Source organism: Cupressus sempervirens, chromosome 7 (assembly GCF_028749045.1).
Source record: "Cupressus sempervirens isolate cs-2001-9-10 chromosome 7, ASM2874904v1, whole genome shotgun sequence".
Lineage (NCBI taxonomy): Eukaryota > Viridiplantae > Streptophyta > Pinopsida > Cupressales > Cupressaceae > Cupressus > Cupressus sempervirens.
In genome coordinates, this window is record NC_143124.1 from 861,094,350 (window position 1) to 861,116,389 (window position 22,040).

General features: G+C 34.8%; 1 protein-coding gene across 1 annotated transcript; it reads left to right on the forward strand.

Moving 5' to 3' along the window:
- The first annotated feature begins 9,451 nt into the window (after positions 1-9,451).
- Positions 9,452-12,203, forward strand: LOC149550182 (alpha-humulene synthase-like). The gene is made up of 9 exons (XM_089795035.1): positions 9,452-9,562; positions 9,649-9,839; positions 9,977-10,092; positions 10,193-10,407; positions 10,502-10,593; positions 10,701-10,790; positions 11,062-11,419; positions 11,560-11,811; positions 11,907-12,203. Exons 1-9 carry the CDS (start codon positions 9,452-9,454, stop codon positions 12,201-12,203), a joined length of 1,722 nt encoding a protein of 573 aa, XP_089651161.1.
- Positions 12,204-22,040: the final 9,837 nt, after the last annotated feature.

The window sequence follows — 22,040 nt, forward strand, 5'->3', positions numbered from 1 at the left end:
TTTCGTGTGGGTTCAATCAGATGCTTTGTTCCATGCGCTCGATAAGATTTTCTCTAGCATAGCTACAATAAGAGAATTGACACAATTAATTGACATCATACACGTCGCCCCCTGAACGTTTGCCACTGGCTCTAGCTCGATTAATGGGCCGTTCAATGCATGAAAAGAGCATGCTCTCATGGCAGGATTTTTTAAATAAAATCTTAAGATCTTTACAACCGGATTGGGAAGTTTGTATTAGCAATAAATGGGAGGTTCCAAAAACCTGATTATGAATTAAGTTCATTTAATTATAGTCATTAATACCTTGTTGTCTTTCGAAATAAAATAATTCCAAATTCCAAATTTAATTATTGGTCATACATACTAGTTCTACCAATAGATGACACTTTCAACCTTCTCCACCATGAGATATTTATTTCAATAAAAAAAGGTTGTTGGACGCTTAAAATTTGTAATACTGGTGTTGAGCATTGCAATTTCTTTAGTTACACAAGGGCTCATTGTTTCTCTTCTATCCATTAATGAATTTTTTTTCTGCTCCTCCTCTGAGTATTTGGTTCATAGTTCTTGCAACAAATGATAATGTAGACTTACAAACCACATGATAGAGTGCAATTAGTTATCATTTTTAACTCTTCACGTGAACATAGATAATATAATCAACTTTAAAAGATAAGGTATCCTTTGTATTTGCATCTACATGCTTAATATTCTCAGCAATTGTTGACGTATCACGTTGAAAATAATTTGTATCCCTGTGAATGATTGTGAATAAATTTAAAAACCGTTCCCAACAACCTTCCCTCGCATATGTTATGGCCTAGAAAATCGAGTGTGATGTCTCTACAATGGTTCACTCCAGTATCTCGTCTTGGTGATGAAGCCAAATATTGGCATCAATCTAAGAGTGATGGCATGTTTGAAATTCTTTTTATGTTGCTCATTATGCTCTTGGATGGTATGCAAAAGTACATGTTGAGCTCGTTACAGAATTAACAGAATTAACAGGAGAATATTTAAATCCCACCAAAGAGTTGCCCAAACAGGATGATTTTTACTTAAATCTTGGGAGACGAGTTCAAAGCTTTTACGTATTTGGAGATGGCTTTTCATACCATGATACGTGAGTCAAGAAACGAGTGTTCAAAGTTCTTTTTGATCTAGTTAAAGTCTAAAAAGGATTAGTGACACCGTCATCTGGATGCCAAACTATAAATTTATTGTACAGCTGTCCAAGTTGTCGATCTTAATCTATTAAGATTTTGTGTTCTCGTTGTGGAGGCCCAAATTTGATTCCCCGTAAGTACATCTTAGCTAGGATTTATCTTCCATGGCTTCCTTCTATTGTCGTGGTGCCTTCTAAATAAAAGAGGATTTCATTGAGGATATGACTCTCGAGTTTATTCTAATGTCTTTTTATCATAATTCATATTCAGTTGGGGGGGAAAAAATCCATATTTCTACTCCGTTTTTCCAATATTCTCAAGGCACGACACTTTATCACTGTTTTATATTCAGAGTGGCATGGAATACCACTTTTAGCAAAATGTTGAAATCGACATCTGATGACAGTATTGTTTAATTGCCATTATATTTCAAGTACCAAATCTATCTCATGCTGGTGAAGTTTACATGAAACATATTACCGCGTTAATAATTCATGTCATAAATTACAATATGTATGGTTATGAATAATCATACAATACACCTTTTTGAATGCATTCGACATATGAACTTTATTTTTTCTACGAATGTGTACTTTTTACAGTTGGTCACAAGTTGCAATAAAATAATATATTTCTTAAAACCCTTCTTTGAGATTCGCTAAGTCAATATCCATATTGTTTGGACAAGGGAAAACCGTACATCTATGCACCTTCACCGTTCACCTCTATCATGTCGAATAGTTGAATATTCTTCGCAGTTCATGAAATGACTTTTGTCACAGTATTGGTGCATATAGATGCTCCCTATTATTTATTACCACAAGTTTTGAATTAATAGCGTCCAACACTATCTGTTCTTAATTAAGATAAAGCTCTACATTAATAATGTTATCTTGAGCATGATTTAAAATTAAGATAAATTAACACGTTAGCAATGTTTTCTTGAGCAAGTCTGAGTCCATATTAATGTTGATGATTGCTATGTGGGGTTGGTTGATCATTCAGAACAAGGCTAAGTCTCAAATTTAACGTTGACAACAGCTCTTGCATGCCAATGCATGGAAAGTCCCCTCTATTTAGAATGCGGAGCAAACAAGAGAGGATGATGTGACATGGGAAATTTTATGAACACGGTGTAAATCGCTTCCTGGAAGACAGTAAGGGATGTGGCAAGGACGTGTCAAAATAATTTATCAATAGCTGAAAAAAAGGAAGAGTCAATCTGGGGAGTTCAAATGGAGGTCTCGAGGAACTTATTACACAATTCCTTGGGATTAGAGGTGAAATTAGGAAGCTCCCTCAACTCGAACAAAAATTAGCTTACCAATATTAAATCTTTCTTTTCCTAACGATCGATAACCCAAATGTTAGGGTTGAAAACATGAAAATGAAAAATGATTTTCTAGGTTGTGCAACAAGCAAGGAACGAATCAAAAGGCTTAAGGGTGAGATAGAGAATTCGATCACAATTAATAGAGGCATGGTGCATAAATGCATTGTGGAGGTGGTTCTTCTATCAAGAAACATCGAGAAAAGAAGAAAAGAAAAGGCATTGTTAGGACAAATGTGGGAAGGACCTGGGGAAAGGCTATCGATAGCCTTCTCTGGTGGGATCGAGAGCTAAAGGACCTGGTAGATGACAAAGCTATCCCTCTTAAAGCGCCCTTGTTTTTTCTCTTGATTGTGTCTTTTCTTATTTGGTATTTTTGCTTTTCTATAACTAGTGATCTTTATACTTTTGTTAATGTAAATTCTCTATGAGCTTTTTGATGCTCCGTGGGATCGACCTCCGACCCCTATTGCTTTTTTTGAAGGATGGTTTTTGAGATTTGCAAGTTTGACGGTTTTGGGTCCCTTTTGCAATTCACTCAAGAAAAATAATGTCTCCTTGAACAAGATCTCAAATTGGATAATGGTCATCTCAATGTGCTATATTCTATCCTAAAATTATAGATGATCTTTAACATTTTAGGAGATTTTAATGTCACAATAGATTGTGGATCCAAGATTTCATGCTATCACAAGCATAAGTAATTTTTTTTGAATTTGAGCTACTTCACTCTCGGATCTATTTTCTGCAGCGCATGAAGCCAACAACATACTCTATCTCTCCCCGAAGATGTAATGAGGCTTGACCCAAGTTGAAAACAAAACATCCAATGAATTCTTTTCTCGTCTATACGAACACTTCAATCTGAATCTATCAAGAAGAAAAAATAAATCGAGGACTTCTAACCATAGTGGATGTTATATGTTGACGTGTTCTCGAAATGTGTAAAGAAACATCTTTTTGAGGCATGTTAGGTCGCAAAATTGCACTTCAGTCAAGCTCTTAAATGGATCATAGGGTTGATTCATACTTCAAAATTATAACTTAGATCTCTCAATGGACTCTATGAAATTCGTGTTTAAATTTACCAAAACTGGTAACTGCTATAATGTTATTGATGCTCGTTGACATATGTGAGTCAAGATTCGACAGTTGTAATTGAAAGAGAAAGCATAAACGTAACTTATTAGATTGATGAATGGGCGAAAACTAAATATTCCATTATTGCATTATATTAAAACGTACAATATTAGATCCACTCTATACTACAATCAGGTATGAGTAAGCAACTTCCAGAATAAGAGCAACTACATAGAACGCAGGCATGCAACTCCCAACAGCTAAAAGCATAAATAAAAGAAAAACGAAGTGCATGGGCAATGCCAAGTACATTGTGAGTCAAATATTTCTTAACAGTATTGGAGATACGTATATGGAGCAATAAAGCTAGTATCTAAAAGAACAAGTGTTGAAATTGAAATATTTTAAGAGACTTTGAATTTGACTAAATGGAAAAAGAACTATGGCATGGCGGGGGGGGGAGAAATTACATGTTAAAAAGAAGATTGGGAGGATAATCAAGTGTGCTTGGGGAGCGTAAAGTGAAGTATTTATTCAGACTATTGCTGAATTATGTCGTACAATAATCATGTTCATCATAATCTTATACAAAAGATCGTAACAGTCTTTTACTTTAGCCATGAAAAGTGAATTGGGAAAGTCAAAATGAGTCAATAACATGGTCTTGCATTAACTAAGTATGGCATCGCCATTCGGTAAGGTAATAAATTATATTTTACATTAAAATCGACATAAAACAGAGGCATGGAGCCTCTGAAATAAGGGGGATTTGTTTATTCTTGGGTTTCGTGTGGGTTCAATCAGATGCTTTGTTCCATGTGCTCAATAAGATTTTCTCTAGCATAGCTACAATAAGATAATTGACACAATTAATTGATACCATACATGTAGCCCCATGAACGTTTGCCACTGGCTATAGCTCGATTAATGGGCCACTCAATGCATGAAAAGAACATGCTCTCATGGCATGATTTTTTAAATAAAATCTTAAGATCTTTACGAGCGGATTGCGAAGTTTGTTTTAGCAATAAAGGGGAGGTTCCCAAACCTGATTATGAATTAAGTTTAATTCATTTTACTCATTAACACCTTGTTGTCTTTTGAAATAAAATAATTCCATATTCCAAATTTAATTATTGGTCATACATACTAGTTCTACCAATAGATGACACTTTCAACCTTATCCACCATGAGATATTTATTTCAATCTAAAAAGGTTGTTGGATGTTTAAAATTTGTAATACTTGTGTTGGGCATAACAATTTATTTAGTTACACAAAGGCTCATTGTTTCTCTTCTATCCATTAATTTATTTTGATTCTGCTCCTCCTCTAAGTATTTGATTCATAGATCTTGCAACGAATGATAATGTAGAGTTACAAACCACATGATAGAGTGCAATTAGTTATCCTTTTTAACTCTTCACGTGAACATAGATAATATAATCAACTTTAAAAGATAAGGTATCCTTTTTATTTGCGTCTCCATTCTTAATATTCTCAGCAATTGTTGAGGTATCACGTTGAAAATAATTTGTATCCCTATGAATGATTGTGAATACATTTCAAAACTGTTCCCAACAACCTTCCCTCGCATATGGTGTGGCCCATAAAAATGAGTGTGATGTTTCTACTATGGTTCCCTCCAGTATCTCTTCTTGGTGATGAAACCAAATATTGGCATCAACATAAGAGTGATGGCATGTTCAAAAAAAATTATATGTTGCTCATTATACTCTTGGATGGTATGCAAAAGTACATCTTGAGCTTGTTGTTCGATGTGATGAATCTTCTTCTCAACGAAAGTGGATGTTTTCTCTACCTCCTTCAAATATGGAAATGGCTCATTTATTTTGGCTAGGAGAACATCACCTGAAGGAACCAATGGCAGGCATCCTAAACATGTTTAGAGTGATTCTATACCCTGTGGAGCCTCGTATTGCATGATCAAAAGAAATTGCGTATACCATGCTCTCTTCTAGTATTTAGGGATACTTGGGATGATACATCCACATGATATTGGGTGCCATTTAATTGAACACCTTATCTTATTCACCTATGGATGTAATGTAGGTTTAGGTGTGAATAAGATAATTACCTAGCTAGCTCACTATTGAGTCATGTTCACATACTTATTTGTGTCCTAGGAATACCTCTAAAAGCATTAGGTCTAATGTGATCTTATATTATCTTAACTTTGCATTCCCTTCTTAATTCCTTGATCATTTAATCGTTGCCATGTTAGTTGTCTCGTGCCATAGGAGTGAAACACACGTGTCATCATATTTTCTAATCATACCTCTTGACCTTTCGTGTGTAGATGCAAGCAAACATATTCACATTTAGTGATGTAATGTCCAATATCAATCTAATCCATCGTTAAAAGAATCATTTTGAATTTTAAGGTGATCCTAGAGGATTGAGCTCATAAATGAATCCAACACCATTGACTTTCTCAGGGCCTCTATTAGTTTTCTACAAAAATTTGGAGAAATTAGTATGAATGCCATAAAAAAAAATCAGAAAAAGTTTTTTTCTGGTGACCACAAAAGTACAACACTGCGCCAACTGATGCAATCAGAAGTCTAAGCTTAATAAGTGCTGAAAATTTCTTACGTAAATATTGATATGAAAATCTTGCAAGCTAGTGACCCATATTTGATGCCTCACATTATGTGTCCCACAGTACATATCCTAATCAAGTTCTGTGTCAATAGGATAACCTAGTCAAAATTTATGACCCTACAAAGTCCCTTCATCACAATTCTACTAAATGTTTTCCGCGCCAAGTCGGAACTTTTGTTTATTGCCCGAGTTTCTCTTATTGCAATGTTTAGGGATATTTCTCAACATGTTGGATATCTTCATCCCCTATTATTCCAAACACGAATATGTCATCCAGATAGACCAAAATAAGCGGCAGAGAAAGGTCGAAAAATGTCATTCTTTGTCCTCAAGGAAGTGGTAGAGACAGTAGTCAACCCAAAAGGTATTACTATCCATTCAAATAGTTCATCCTTGGTTTTAAGAGTAATTACCTAGACATCTAAATGCTATGTGTATGACCGACCCTGTCTCTTTGCATTGAATCGTTGGTAATAGAGAAGGTCCATTTTGAGATATAAAATGCATACACTATGTTTTGTAGTAATGAGAGACTATTTTGAGATATTAAATGCCTACACCATGTTTTATAGTAATGAGAGAAGTAATTAATGTAGGACATTCCCTAGCTCCCTAGCACTTTCATTATCCAATTTCATAAAATATTGCATTGCCTAGACTTTTAGATGCAACGATGCTTTACATGTGTGGTTGTCCCAAAAAATGCATCACGCACATCTAATAGTGACACATTATAGGTCTCCTCATCGTTGAATGGTTTGTGGAAATTTAAGATAACCTCTATTTAGAAGACGGAGTGTGCAAGAAAGAAACATGGGAGATTTTTATGACGACAGTATAAATAGATTCTTGAAAAATATTAAGGGAAGTGGCAAGGATGTGTCCAAAAAAGTTAATCAATAGCTAGAAAGATGGAAGAGGCAATCTGCGGAGTTAGAACAAAGCTTTCGAGAAAACCTATTGCACAAGTCATTCTGATTAAATGTGAAATTCGGAGGTTCCCTCAAATCAATCAAAAATGGGCTTACCCATTTTAAATCTTTCTTTTCCTAGAGATTGAGAACCCAAATGCTAGGGTTGAAAACATGGAAACAACAAGAAATTGCCTAAATGCTAGGCTTGAAAACATTGAACCTTTCTTTTCCTACAGATCGAGAACCTAAGTTTTGCTAGGGTTGAAAACATGGAAACTTTAGATTAACATGTATTATAATAAAAATTTATGGCCAGTCTCCTCACATTTCATGTAATTGTGGATTTGTTTTCTCTACTAGTGAATGTGGCATGATAATCAATACTTTGCTAAATGAAAATGATGAATTAGATGTATTGACTTCATATTATAAATTAAAAGATTATAACTAAGTTTGAAATCAAAGTTTCTAGAAAAGGTGCTATTTTAAATGGCCAAATCATCCAAAGTGGAGAAATCTGGTCAAAGAAAATTGTCAAGCTTCAAAAAACTCTAATATTTATTTGATGCACATGTGTCAACATCCAACAGACCACAACAATTGAGTGGTCTAGATATCTTAAATGTGATTAAAACTACAATTTCCACATACTATATTTAATTATAATTCTATGTTCACGGTGTAGTTTGTAATATCGAGAAATGTGAGAAGACTCAGAAGCAAAATCTGTACTCAATCATTCTTCTATTACATCTGTCACTCAATTTTGACTCTATTGGCTCCAACGCTACTCTGCATTTCTAAGACAAGGACAGTGTGGGATGGGGGGACATGTTTCAAAGATTATGAATGTTTTTGCCAATTTTAGAGAGAGATTACAAAATATATAGGGAAATTTTAAATGTTCGAGAGAAAACATGGATAAAGAATATATATACATATATGACGTGATTTCACCTTAGTTGTCACGGTCTCTTATTTCCTTGTCTATATAAGGAGGCACATCTACACTTTACTCATTCATCATCTATTGTATTAAGCTATTATTACATCATTAACGAGAATATAGTTTGTTCTTATCCTTTTTGTCTCTCTTTCTTTTGTACTGTTCAATAACCTCTAAATATTCGATTGTTGTCGAGGGACAAATATTACATGGTATCAAAGCCCTTGGATTGCCACTACATAGTCACCTTAGAGAGATCTTCGTACATTGTTGATTGGCATTCTTGTTGATCTCAGGACCGTTGATTTGAACGATTTTCCTGTGCAAAAATCAAAGCCTTACGCTATATTTAGAAGGCTCTTCTGAGGATTCTTCGCCATAAATTCATGCATATCAAGAAAAAGTTGAATCTAGAGCTTCTAAATTCCCCACAACCATGGGTCGTGTGGAGGCAAGTCACTAGGTATTTTTCTTACTTAGCATTTAATTCCATTTTTGTTTTCCTCTTTTTTGAGTTTTTTAATTTTAACAAAACCAAAAAAAGTTAATTAAATAGGGTAGAGAGTTGTCTTTTTTATTTCAATTCTTTTTAAAAATATTATATTTCGATACTTGTACCTTTTAGTTGACATGTGCTTTTCATGGGGTTTCATATTTTAATTGAATTGTTTTAACTATATTTATTAAATAAATTCATAATCAAGAGTTTGTTTATTATTATTTTTCTTATTCAGATTACAAATGAAACAAACAATCTACATTTTATAACATATCTCAGTAGTTGCAAATTTAATCGATCAACAAACACGTGGTATAAACGAAATTATAAGTTTGACAACAAATACTTGGTATAAACGAAATTATGAGTTTGACATTACGTAGTTTATTAAAACCATAACCAAATGAAACAATTATAATTATAATAATAATGAACTCGTGATCAGTCAAATATTCTAACATCAAATCTGTTATTTTTAATATATTGGCTGTCCACAACGAGCATGTTGAAAAGCTAGACAAAATATTTTAATTTTTGAAGGCATTCGTAATGTTGAGTATGATTTCCAATGCATATGCACGTGAGCAATCAGATGGAGTGGCATTTGGAAAGCCAAAAGCATTTCATATTTCCCACGCCTCTCAGGGAAACTTCGACCACCTCCTTGACCTGTGAGGAATACATATATATTTGTGTATTATTTTAATCATTAGCATTGTTAGACACAAGAGAAACACGAGGCTGAAAATTCAAGGCTGGGACTTGGCAGTGGCAGTATAAATAGCAGCGATCGGAACCAGTAAACATTGAGCATTAAGCATTCACCATTCAGCATTCAGCTTGTAAAAATCTGTCCAGTTTTGGATATTGGATATTTGGATTAGAGAGCATGTGTATTTTGAAGGGAGAGCAGAGTTCGGTGGAAACAGTTCCAGAAAAATCATTAAATCTGTGGGATGATGAGTTTGTGCAATCTATGGAAACACCATACTATCTATGGGTATGATCTCCGTTTCATTAATTCCTACATATTATTCTTCTTCTCCACGCATAATACTCATTGATACTCGTTGATATATTTTTCAGGCATCTGAATACCGTGAGCGTGTTGACACACTGGTTAAACAAGTCAAAATCTTGTTCAAAGAGACGCAGATCAGTGGAGGTGGAGACGGCGATCTAATCCATCGCCTTCAAATGGTCGATGCATTGCAATGTCTGGGAATAGATCGATATTTTCAGGCTGAAATAAAAGCGGCTCTTGATTTCGTTTACGGGTCTGTACTTCAAATCATATTCCCTCTTACAAGCATTAACGTTAGAAAGTGTGTTAAAATCCTCTCTTGTTAAATTTAGATTTGGTTTGTTAAAACTAAAATACCAAGTGTTAAAATTGTGTATTAAATGGATGCAGCTGTTGGGATGCAAGTGCCGGGATAGGATTAGGCTGCGAAAGCGCTACAAAGGATTTGAATGCCACGGCTTTGGGACTCAGAGTGCTTCGACTCTTTCGTTATGATGTGTCCGCAGGTACCCATATGAATAATTCGTAATTCGTGATTCTTTTATGGATCTAGTAACCTATAAGCCAATTTCAAATCACTAATTATTGATTGTGCATTGAAAAAAGACGTATTCGACAACTTCGAGGACAATAAAGGGCACTTCATTTCCCGTGGTGATGAGCAACACATGATCACAAGTATGATCAACCTCTTAAGAGCTTCAAGCATGTCATTTCTTGGAGAGGCGGTCATGGAAGACGCTAAAGTCTTCAGCTCTGCTTATCTTAGACAATTATTAGACAAATCTCAAGATATAGAGCACGACAGTTTTCTGAAAGAGGTAATGAATTTGTCGATTGTTTTTCAAGCCATGAAGCTACACAAACTTTATGCTTTATACTGATTACAATTTCGGCTCCTCTTCGATTATGTAGGCTGAATACGCCCTCCAATATCAATGGCCTTCCACTTTCTCTCGATGGGAGGCACGAAGTTATATAGAGATATATGAATTGGATGTTTCCAGGTAAGAGCTGCTGCGCAATGTTATCATACAAATTACTTTTTCCGGGTTACAAATATCATAATTCTAATTTTTTAAATTTTTTACTTATACATTTCTCTATTTTTCAGGTTGAAGGACAAAATCGTTTTAGACTTGGCCAAATTGGATTTCAATATATTGCAATATATATACAAAATGGAAACGAAGAAACTTTCCAGGTAATTATTAGATAACAGCATTATATTTCCTACGGTTTAACAGAAACCATATCTCCTACAAAATCCACGCCATAACAATCTACATCCCAGTTTGTACCATACTTTGTCGTGTCACTTGTTAAGTCAATTAGTGGTCTTCATATTAGACCTTCCAACCATATGAGGCGCTATTAATCATCTCACTTTTTCAAATTGGGATGGTCGTTTGTGTTTTGATTCCAATTCAACTGGAAATTAAAGTACAAATTAATTTGATTATTTTTCATTGCAGTTGGTGGCAAAATTCTGGAGTCTCGAAATTGATTGCAGTGAGGGAGCGCTCAATTGAATATTATCTGTTGGCAGTTAGTGCTGTTGATAACGCAGAGTTTGGTAGCAGCAGAATAGCTTTGGCCAAAGCAGCAACTCTCGTCTCTCTGTTAGATGATCTTTTCGATGATTACTTGACACTTGAGCAAGTTGAACTCGTTACCAAGGCTATCGTTCAAGGTTGGAACATTTCCATCATACAAAGTATTCCAGACAATTACAAGAGGATTGTGGCATTTATTTTCAAAACATTACGTGAATTGACAAGTGAGGCAACTCAAATCCAAGGACGTGACATGATGCAGTTCATTACAAAAGCGGTATGCATACTTGCCCTAAATAAGTTCTAGTTGAAATTATAATCTTATCTTAATTCATACGTTATGTAGAAATGGGGTAGTATTACAAGAAAGAAACATTTATTTTTATTTCCGTATTTAATATGAATATTTTGTTTCAGTGGGCCGAATACGCTGAAGCTAGTTTAAAGACGGCGCAATGGAAAGAAGGTCAATATGTTCCAAACTATAATGAGTACATAAAGGTTGCCTCGACGACCGGAGCAAGTGGACTATTATCATTGCACCCCATCCTCCTAGCAGTTCCTGGTTTGGAAGATGATGATATCGAGAAAATATTTCTCAATAAATCAAGATTCTATGAGCTCGTATGGTTGACCGGGCGCTTAGTTGATGATGTTCATGACTTTGAGGTTTGTCTGCTTACATCTTAATTTGAAAATTAAATGCACGCGTACAACTTTCAAATCGTGATTACAATATTAACTTTTTCTATATGCTTATGAAGGACGACAAGCTCCATGGACAAACAGCGTCGGCAATTTCTTCATATATGAAGGATCATCCTGAATGTTCAGAAGAAGAGGCATTAGCTCATATCAATAGCCTTTATTTCCAACTTCTTACAGAACTAACAGGGGAATATTTAAATCCCAACAAAGTGTTACCCAAACGGGATGATTTTTACTTCAATCTCGGGAGAGGAGTTCAAAGCTTTTACGTATTTGGAGATGGATTTTCATACCATGATATGGGAGTCAAGCAACGAGTGTTCAAAGTCCTTTTTGATCTAGTTAAAGTTTAGAAAAGATTAGTGACACCATCATCTGGATGCCAAAGTATAAATTTATTGTACAGCTGTCCAAGTTGTTGATCTTAATCTATTAAGATTTTGTGCTCTCGTTGTGGGGGCCCAAATTCGGTTCCCCATAAGTACATCTTAGCTGGGATTTGTCTTCCATGGCTTCCTTCTATTGTCGGGGTGCTTTCTAAATAAAAGCGGATTTCGTTGAAGAGTTCACTCTCGGGTTTATTCTAATGTGTTTTTATCATAATTCATATTCAGTTGGGGGAAACAAATTCTATATTTCTACTCCGCTTTTCCAATATTCTCTCGGCACGACACTTTATCAGTGTTTTAAACTCAGAGTGGCATGGAATACCACTTTTAACAAAATGTTGAAATCGATATCCGATGAAAGTATTTTATAATTGCCACTATATTTCAAGTACCAAAATCTATCTGATGCTGGAGAAGTTTACATAAAACATATTACCACGTTAGTAATTTATGTCATAAATTACAATATGTATGGTTATGAATCCAATCATGCAATACACCTTTTTGAATGCATTCCACGCGTGAACTTTATTCTTTTTCTATGAATGTCTACCTTTCACAGTCGGTCACAAGTTGCACTAAAATAATATATTTCTTAAAACCCTTCTTTGAGATTGGCTAAGTCATAAGTCACAATATGTATGGTTATGAATTTAATCATGCAATACACCTTTCTAAATGCATTCCACGTGTGAACTTTATTTTTTCTACGAACGTCTACTTTTAAAAGATGGTCACAAGTTGCCCTAAAATAATGCATTTCTTAAAACCCTTCTTTGAGATTGGCTAAGTCAATTTCCGGGTTACATATATCATAATTTGATATCGAGAAAATATTTCTCAATAAATCAAGATTCTATGAGCTCTTATGGTTGACCGGCCGCTTAGTTGATGATGTTCATGACTTTCAGGTCTGTCTTCTTACATTTTAATTTGAAAATCAAATACATATAACTTTTAAATCGTGAGTACAATATTAACCTTTTCTTATATGCTTATGAAGGATGACAAGCTCCATGGACAAACAGCGTCCGCAATTTCTTCATATATGAAGGATCATCCTGAATGTTCAGAAGAAGATGCATTAGCTCATATCAATAGCCTTTATTTTCGACTTCTTACTGAATTAACAGGAGAATATTTATATCCCAGCAAAGTGTTACCCAAACGGGATGATTTTTACTTCAATCCTGGGAGAGGAGTTCAAAGCTTTTGCGTATATGTAGATGGCTTTTCATAACATGATACGGGAGTCAAGCAACGAGTGTTCAAAGTTCTTTTTGATCTAGTTAAAGTTTAGAAAAGATTAGTGACACCGTCATCTGGATGCCAAACTATAAATTTATGGTACAGCTGTCCAACTTGTCGATCTTAATCTATTAAGATTTTGTGTTCTCATTGTGGAGGCCCAAATTGGATTCCCCATAAGTACATCTTAGCTGGGATTTATCTTCCATGGCTTCCTTCTATTGGCGGGGTGCTTTCTAAATAAAAGCGGATTTCATTGAAGAGTTGACTATCGAGTTTATTCTAATTTGTTTTTATCAAAAATCATATTCAGTTGGGGGGAAAAATCTATATTTCTACTCCCTTTTTCCAGTATTCTCACGGCACGACACTTTATCATTGTTTTAAACTCAGAGTGGCATGGAATACCACTTTTAACAAAATGTTGAAATCGATATCTGATGACAGTATTGTTTAATTGTCACTATATTTCAAGTACCAAATCCATCTCGTGCTGGAGAAGCTTACATGAAACATATTAGCACGTTAATAATTCATGCCATAAATTACAATGTGTATGGTTATGAATAATCATACAATACACCTTTTTGAATGCATTCGACACGTGAACTTTATTTTTTCTATGAATGTCTACTTTTTACAGTTGGTCACAAGTTGCACTAAAATAATATATTTCTTAAAACCCTTCTTTGAGATTGGCTAAGTTAATATCCATATTGCTTGAACAAGGGAGAATTGTACGTCTATGCACCTTCACCGTTCACCTCTATCATGTTGAATAGCTGAATATTCTCCACGGTTCAAGAAATGACTTTTGTCACCGTATTGGTGCATATAGATCCTCTCTATTCTTTATTACCATAAGTTTTGAATCAATAGCGTCCAACACTATTTGTTCTTAATTAAAGTAAAGCTCTAGATTAACAACGTTATCTTGAGCATGATTTAAAATTAAGATAAATTTATACATTAGCAATGTTTTCTTCACCAACTCTGAGGTGAGATTAATGTTGATGATTGCTACGTGGGGTTGGTTGATCATTCAAAACAAGGCTAAGTTTCAAATTTAATGTTGATAACAACTCTTGCATGAAAATGCATGGAAAGTCCCCTCTATCTAGAATGTGGAGCAAACAAGAAAGGATGATGTGACATGGGAAATTTTATGAACACGGTGTAAACCGCTTCTCGGAAGGCAAGGACGTGTCAAAATAATTTAGCAATAGCTGGAAAAAAGGAAGAGCCAATCTGGGGAGTTCAAACGAAGGTCTCGAGGAACTTATTGCACAAGTGCTTGGGATTAGAGGTGAAATTAGGAAGCTCCCTCGACTCCATCAAAAAATAGCTTACCAATATTAAATCTTTCTTTTCCCAACGATCGAGAACCCAAATGTTAAGGTTGAAAACATGGAAATGACAGATGATTATCTAGGTTGTGCAAGAAGCAAGGAACGAATCAAAAGACTTAAGGGTGAGAGAGAGAATTTGATCACAATTAATAGAGGCATGGTGCATAATGCATTGTGGAGGTGGTTCTTCTATCAAGAAACATCGAGAAAAGAAGAAAAGAAAAGGCATTGTTAGGACAAATGAAGGAAGGACTTGGGGAAAGGCTATCGAAAGCCTTCTCTGATGGGATCAAGAGCTAAAGGACCTGGTAGATGACGGGGCTATACCTCTTAAAGCGCCCTTGTTTTTTCTCTTGATTGTGTCTTTTCTTATTTGGTATTTTTGCTTTTCTGTAACTAGTGATGTTTATACTTCTTTTTAATGTAAATTCTCTATGAGCTTTTTGATGCTCCATGGGATTGACCTCCGACCCCTATTGCTTTTTTTGAAGGATGGTTTTTTAGATTTGCAAGTTTAACGGTTTTGGGACCCTTTTGCAATTCACTTAAGCAAAAATAATGCCTCCTTGAACGAGATCTCAAATTGGATAATGGTCATCTCAATGTGCTATATTCTATCCTGAAATTATAGATGATCTATAACAGCTTAGGAGATTTTAATGTCACAATAGAATGTGGCTCCAAGATTTCATTCTATGACAAGCATAAGTAAAATATTTTGAATTCGGGCTACTTCACTCTCCACTCTATTTTCTGCAACACATGAGGCCAACAACATACTCTATCTTTCCCAGATGATGTAATGAGGCTTGACCCAAGTCGAAAACAAAACATAAAATGGATTCTTTTCTCGTCTATATGAACACTTCAATCTGAATCTATTAGGAAGACCAGATAAATTGAGGACTTCTAACCATAGTGGATGTTATATGTTGACTTGTTCTCGGAATGTGTAACAAAACATCTTTTTGAGGCATGTTAGGTCGCAAAATTGCACTTGAGTCAAGCTCTTAAATAGATCACAGGGTTGATTCATACTTCAAAATTATAACTTAGATCTCTCAATGGACTCTAGGAAATTTGTGTTTAAATTTACCAAAACTGGTAACTGCTATAATGATGTTGATACTGACTAACATATGTGAGTCAAGATCAGACAGTTGTAATTGAAGGAGAAAGCATGAACGTAATTATTAGATTGATAAATCGGCTAAAACTAAACATTCCATTATATTAAAAAGTACAATATTTGATCCACTTTATACTACAATCAGGTATGAGTAAGCAATTTCCAAAATAAGGGCAACTACATAGAATGTAGGCATGCAACTCCCAGCAGCTAAAAGTATAAATAAAAGAAAAACAAAGTGCATGGGAAATGCCAAGTACATTGTGAGTCAAATATTTCTTAACAATATTGGAGATATGTATATGGAGCAATAAAGCCAATCTCTAAAAGAGCAAGTGCTGAAATTGAAGTATTTGAAGAGACTTTGAATTTGACTAAATGGAAAAAGAAGTGTGCCATGGGGGGGAAAATTACATGTTAAAAAAAAAATTGGGAGGATAATCAAGTGTGCTTGGGGAGTGTAAAGTGAAGTATTTCTTCAAACTATTGCTGAATTATGTCGTACAATAATCATGTCCATCATAATCTTATACAAAAGATCGTAATAGTCTTTTACTTTAGCCGTGAAAAGTGAACTGGGAAAGTCAAAATGAGTCAATAACATGGTCTTGCATTAACTAAGTATGGCATCACCATCTGGTATGGTAATAAGTTATATTTTACAATAAAATTGACATAAAACTGAGGTATGGAGCCTCTGAAATAAGGGGGAATTTGTTTATTCTTGGGTTTCGTGTGGGTTCAATCAGATGCTTTGTTCCATGCGCTCGATAAGATTTTCTCTAGCATAGCTACAATAAGAGAATTGACACAATTAATTGACATCATACACGTCGCCCCCTGAACGTTTGCCACTGGCTCTAGCTCGATTAATGGGCCGTTCAATGCATGAAAAGAGCATGCTCTCATGGCACGATTTTTTAAATAAAATCTTAAGATCTTTACAACCGGATTGGGAAGTTTGTATTAGCAATAAATGGGAGGTTCCAAAAACCTGATTATGAATTAAGTTCATTTAATTATAGTCATTAATACCTTGTTGTCTTTCGAAATAAAATAATTCCAAATTCCAAATTTAATTATTGGTCATACATACTAGTTCTACCAATAGATGACACTTTCAACCTTCTCCACCATGAGATATTTATTTCAATAAAAAAAGGTTGTTGGACGCTTAAAATTTGTAATACTGGTGTTGAGCATTGCAATTTCTTTAGTTACACAAGGGCTCATTGTTTCTCTTCTATCCATTAATGAATTTTTTTTCTGCTCCTCCTCTGAGTATTTGGTTCATAGTTCTTGCAACAAATGATAATGTAGACTTACAAACCACATGATAGAGTGCAATTAGTTATCCTTTTTAACTCTTCACGTGAACATAGATAATATAATCAACTTTAAAAGATAAGGTATCCTTTGTATTTGCATCTACATGCTTAATATTCTCAGCAATTGTTGACGTATCACGTTGAAAATAATTTGTATCCCTGTGAATGATTGTGAATAAATTTAAAAACCGTTCCCAACAACCTTCCCTCGCATATGTTGTGGCCTAGAAAATCGAGTGTGATGTCTCTACAATGGTTCCCTCCAGTATCTCGTCTTGGTGATGAAGCCAAATATTGGCATCAATCTAAGAGTGATGGCATGTTTGAAATTCTTTTTATGTTGCTCATTATGCTCTTGGATGGTATGCAAAAGTACATGTTGAGCTCGTTACAGAATTAACAGAATTAACAGGAGAATATTTAAATCCCACCAAAGTGTTGCCCAAACAGGATGATTTTTACTTAAATCTTGGGAGACGAGTTCAAAGCTTTTACGTATTTGGAGATGGCTTTTCATACCATGATACGTGAGTCAAGAAACGAGTGTTCAAAGTTCTTTTTGATCTAGTTAAAGTCTAAAAAGGATTAGTGACACCGTCATCTGGATGCCAAACTATAAATTTATTGTACAGCTGTCCAAGTTGTCGATCTTAATCTATTAAGATTTTGTGTTCTCGTTGTGGAGGCCCAAATTTGATTCCCCGTAAGTACATCTTAGCTAGGATTTATCTTCCATGGCTTCCTTCTATTGTCGTGGTGTCTTCTAAATAAAAGAGGATTTCATTGAGGATATGACTCTCGAGTTTATTCTAATGTCTTTTTATCATAATTCATATTCAGTTGGGGGGGAAAAAATCCATATTTCTACTCCGTTTTTCCAATATTCTCAAGGCACGACACTTTATCACTGTTTTATATTCAGAGTGGCATGGAATACCACTTTTAGCAAAATGTTGAAATCGACATCTGATGACAGTATTGTTTAATTGCCATTATATTTCAAGTACCAAATCTATCTCATGCTGGTGAAGTTTACATGAAACATATTACCGCGTTAATAATTCATGTCATAAATTACAATATGTATGGTTATGAATAATCATACAATACACCTTTTTGAATGCATTCGACATATGAACTTTATTTTTTCTACGAATGTGTACTTTTTACAGTTGGTCACAAGTTGCAATAAAATAATATATTTCTTAAAACCCTTCTTTGAGATTCGCTAAGTCAATATCCATATTGTTTGGACAAGGGAAAACCATACATCTATGCACCTTCACCGTTCACCTCTATCATGTCGAATAGTTGAATATTCTTCGCAGTTCATGAAATGACTTTTGTCACAGTATTGGTGCATATAGATGCTCCCTATTATTTATTACCACAAGTTTTGAATTAATAGCGTCCAACACTATCTGTTCTTAATTAAGATAAAGCTCTACATTAATAATGTTATCTTGAGCATGATTTAAAATTAAGATAAATTAACACGTTAGCAATGTTTTCTTGAGCAAGTCTGAGTCCATATTAATGTTGATGATTGCTATGTGGGGTTGGTTGATCATTCAGAACAAGGCTAAGTCTCAAATTTAACGTTGACAACAGCTCTTGCATGCCAATGCATGGAAAGTCCCCTCTATTTAGAATGCGGAGCAAACAAGAGAGGATGATGTGACATGGGAAATTTTATGAACACGGTGTAAATCGCTTCCTGGAAGACAGTAAGGGATGTGGCAAGGACGTGTCAAAATAATTTATCAATAGCTGAAAAAAAGGAAGAGTCAATCTGGGGAGTTCAAATGGAGGTCTCGAGGAACTTATTACACAATTCCTTGGGATTAGAGGTGAAATTAGGAAGCTCCCTCAACTCGAACAAAAATTAGCTTACCAATATTAAATCTTTCTTTTCCTAACGATCGATAACCCAAATGTTAGGGTTGAAAACATGAAAATGAAAAATGATTTTCTAGGTTGTGCAACAAGCAAGGAACGAATCAAAAGGCTTAAGGGTGAGATAGAGAATTCGATCACAATTAATAGAGGCATGGTGCATAAATGCATTGTGGAGGTGGTTCTTCTATCAAGAAACATCGAGAAAAGAAGAAAAGAAAAGGCATTGTTAGGACAAATGTGGGAAGGACCTGGGGAAAGGCTATCGATAGCCTTCTCTGGTGGGATCGAGAGCTAAAGGACCTGGTAGATGACAAAGCTATCCCTCTTAAAGCGCCCTTGTTTTTTCTCTTGATTGTGTCTTTTCTTATTTGGTATTTTTGCTTTTCTATAACTAGTGATCTTTATACTTTTGTTAATGTAAATTCTCTATGAGCTTTTTGATGCTCCGTGGGATCGACCTCCGACCCCTATTGCTTTTTTTGAAGGATGGTTTTTGAGATTTGCAAGTTTGACGGTTTTGGGTCCCTTTTGCAATTCACTCAAGAAAAATAATGTCTCCTTGAACAAGATCTCAAATTGGATAATGGTCATCTCAATGTGCTATATTCTATCCTAAAATTATAGATGATCTTTAACATTTTAGGAGATTTTAATGTCACAATAGATTGTGGATCCAAGATTTCATGCTATCACAAGCATAAGTAATTTTTTTTGAATTTGAGCTACTTCACTCTCGGATCTATTTTCTGCAGCGCATGAAGCCAACAACATACTCTATCTCTCCCCGAAGATGTAATGAGGCTTGACCCAAGTTGAAAACAAAACATCCAATGAATTCTTTTCTCGTCTATACGAACACTTCAATCTGAATCTATCAAGAAGAAAAAATAAATCGAGGACTTCTAACCATAGTGGATGTTATATGTTGACGTGTTCTCGAAATGTGTAAAGAAACATCTTTTTGAGGCATGTTAGGTCGCAAAATTGCACTTCAGTCAAGCTCTTAAATGGATCATAGGGTTGATTCATACTTCAAAATTATAACTTAGATCTCTCAATGGACTCTAGGAAATTCGTGTTTAAATTTACCAAAACTGGTAACTGCTATAATGTTATTGATGCTCGTTGACATATGTGAGTCAAGATTCGACAGTTGTAATTGAAAGAGAAAGCATAAACGTAACTTATTAGATTGATGAATGGGCGAAAACTAAATATTCCATTATTGCATTATATTAAAACGTACAATATTAGATCCACTCTATACTACAATCAGGTATGAGTAAGCAACTTCCAGAATAAGAGCAACTACATAGAACGCAGGCATGCAACTCCCAACATCTAAAAGCATAAATAAAAGAAAAACGAAGTGCATGGGCAATGCCAAGTACATTGTGAGTCAAATATTTCTTAACAGTATTGGAGATACGTATATGGAGCAATAAAGCCAGTATCTAAAAGAACAAGTGTTGAAATTGAAATATTTTAAGAGACTTTGAATTTGACTAAATGGAAAAAGAACTATGGCATGGCGGGGGGGGAGAAATTACATGTTAAAAAGAAGATTGGGAGGATAATCAAGTGTGCTTGGGGAGCGTAAAGTGAAGTATTTATTCAGACTATTGCTGAATTATGTCGTACAATAATCATGTTCATCATAATCTTATACAAAAGATCGTAACAGTCTTTTACTTTAGCCATGAAAAGTGAATTGGGAAAGTCAAAATGAGTCAATAACATGGTCTTGCATTAACTAAGTATGGCATCGCCATTCGGTAAGGTAATAAATTATATTTTACATTAAAATCGACATAAAACAGAGGCATGGAGCCTCTGAAATAAGGGGGATTTGTTTATTCTTGGGTTTCGTGTGGGTTCAATCAGATGCTTTGTTCCATGTGCTCAATAAGATTTTCTCTAGCATAGCTACAATAAGATAATTGACACAATTAATTGATACCATACATGTAGCCCCATGAACGTTTGCCACTGGCTATAGCTCGATTAATGGGCCACTCAATGCATGAAAAGAACATGCTCTCATGGCATGATTTTTTAAATAAAATCTTAAGATCTTTACGAGCGGATTGCGAAGTTTGTTTTAGCAATAAAGGGGAGGTTCCCAAACCTGATTATGAATTAAGTTTAATTCATTTTACTCATTAACACCTTGTTGTCTTTTGAAATAAAATAATTCCATATTCCAAATTTAATTATTGGTCATACATACTAGTTCTACCAATAGATGACACTTTCAACCTTATCCACCATGAGATATTTATTTCAATCTAAAAAGGTTGTTGGATGTTTAAAATTTGTAATACTTGTGTTGGGCATAACAATTTATTTAGTTACACAAAGGCTCATTGTTTCTCTTCTATCCATTAATTTATTTTGATTCTGCTCCTCCTCTAAGTATTTGATTCATAGATCTTGCAACGAATGATAATGTAGAGTTACAAACCACATGATAGAGTGCAATTAGTTATCCTTTTTAACTCTTCACGTGAACATAGATAATATAATCAACTTTAAAAGATAAGGTATCCTTTTTATTTGCGTCTCCATTCTTAATATTCTCAGCAATTGTTGAGGTATCACGTTGAAAATAATTTGTATCCCTATGAATGATTGTGAATACATTTCAAAACTGTTCCCAACAACCTTCCCTCGCATATGGTGTGGCCCATAAAAATGAGTGTGATGTTTCTACTATGGTTCCCTCCAGTATCTCTTCTTGGTGATGAAACCAAATATTGGCATCAACATAAGAGTGATGGCATGTTCAAAAAAAATTATATGTTGCTCATTATACTCTTGGATGGTATGCAAAAGTACATCTTGATCT

Excerpts from the sequence above, each read along its gene's own strand:
- LOC149550182 (XM_089795035.1), top strand. The coding sequence starts at position 9,452 with ATGTGTATTTTGAAGGGAGAGCAGAGTTCGGTGGAAACAGTTCCAGAA. Across the intron at positions 10,093-10,192 it reads TCGTTATGATGTGTCCGCAG|ACGTATTCGACAACTTCGAG; the intron begins GTACCCATATGA and ends CATTGAAAAAAG. Across the intron at positions 11,420-11,559 it reads TGCAGTTCATTACAAAAGCG|TGGGCCGAATACGCTGAAGC; the intron begins GTATGCATACTT and ends ATTTTGTTTCAG.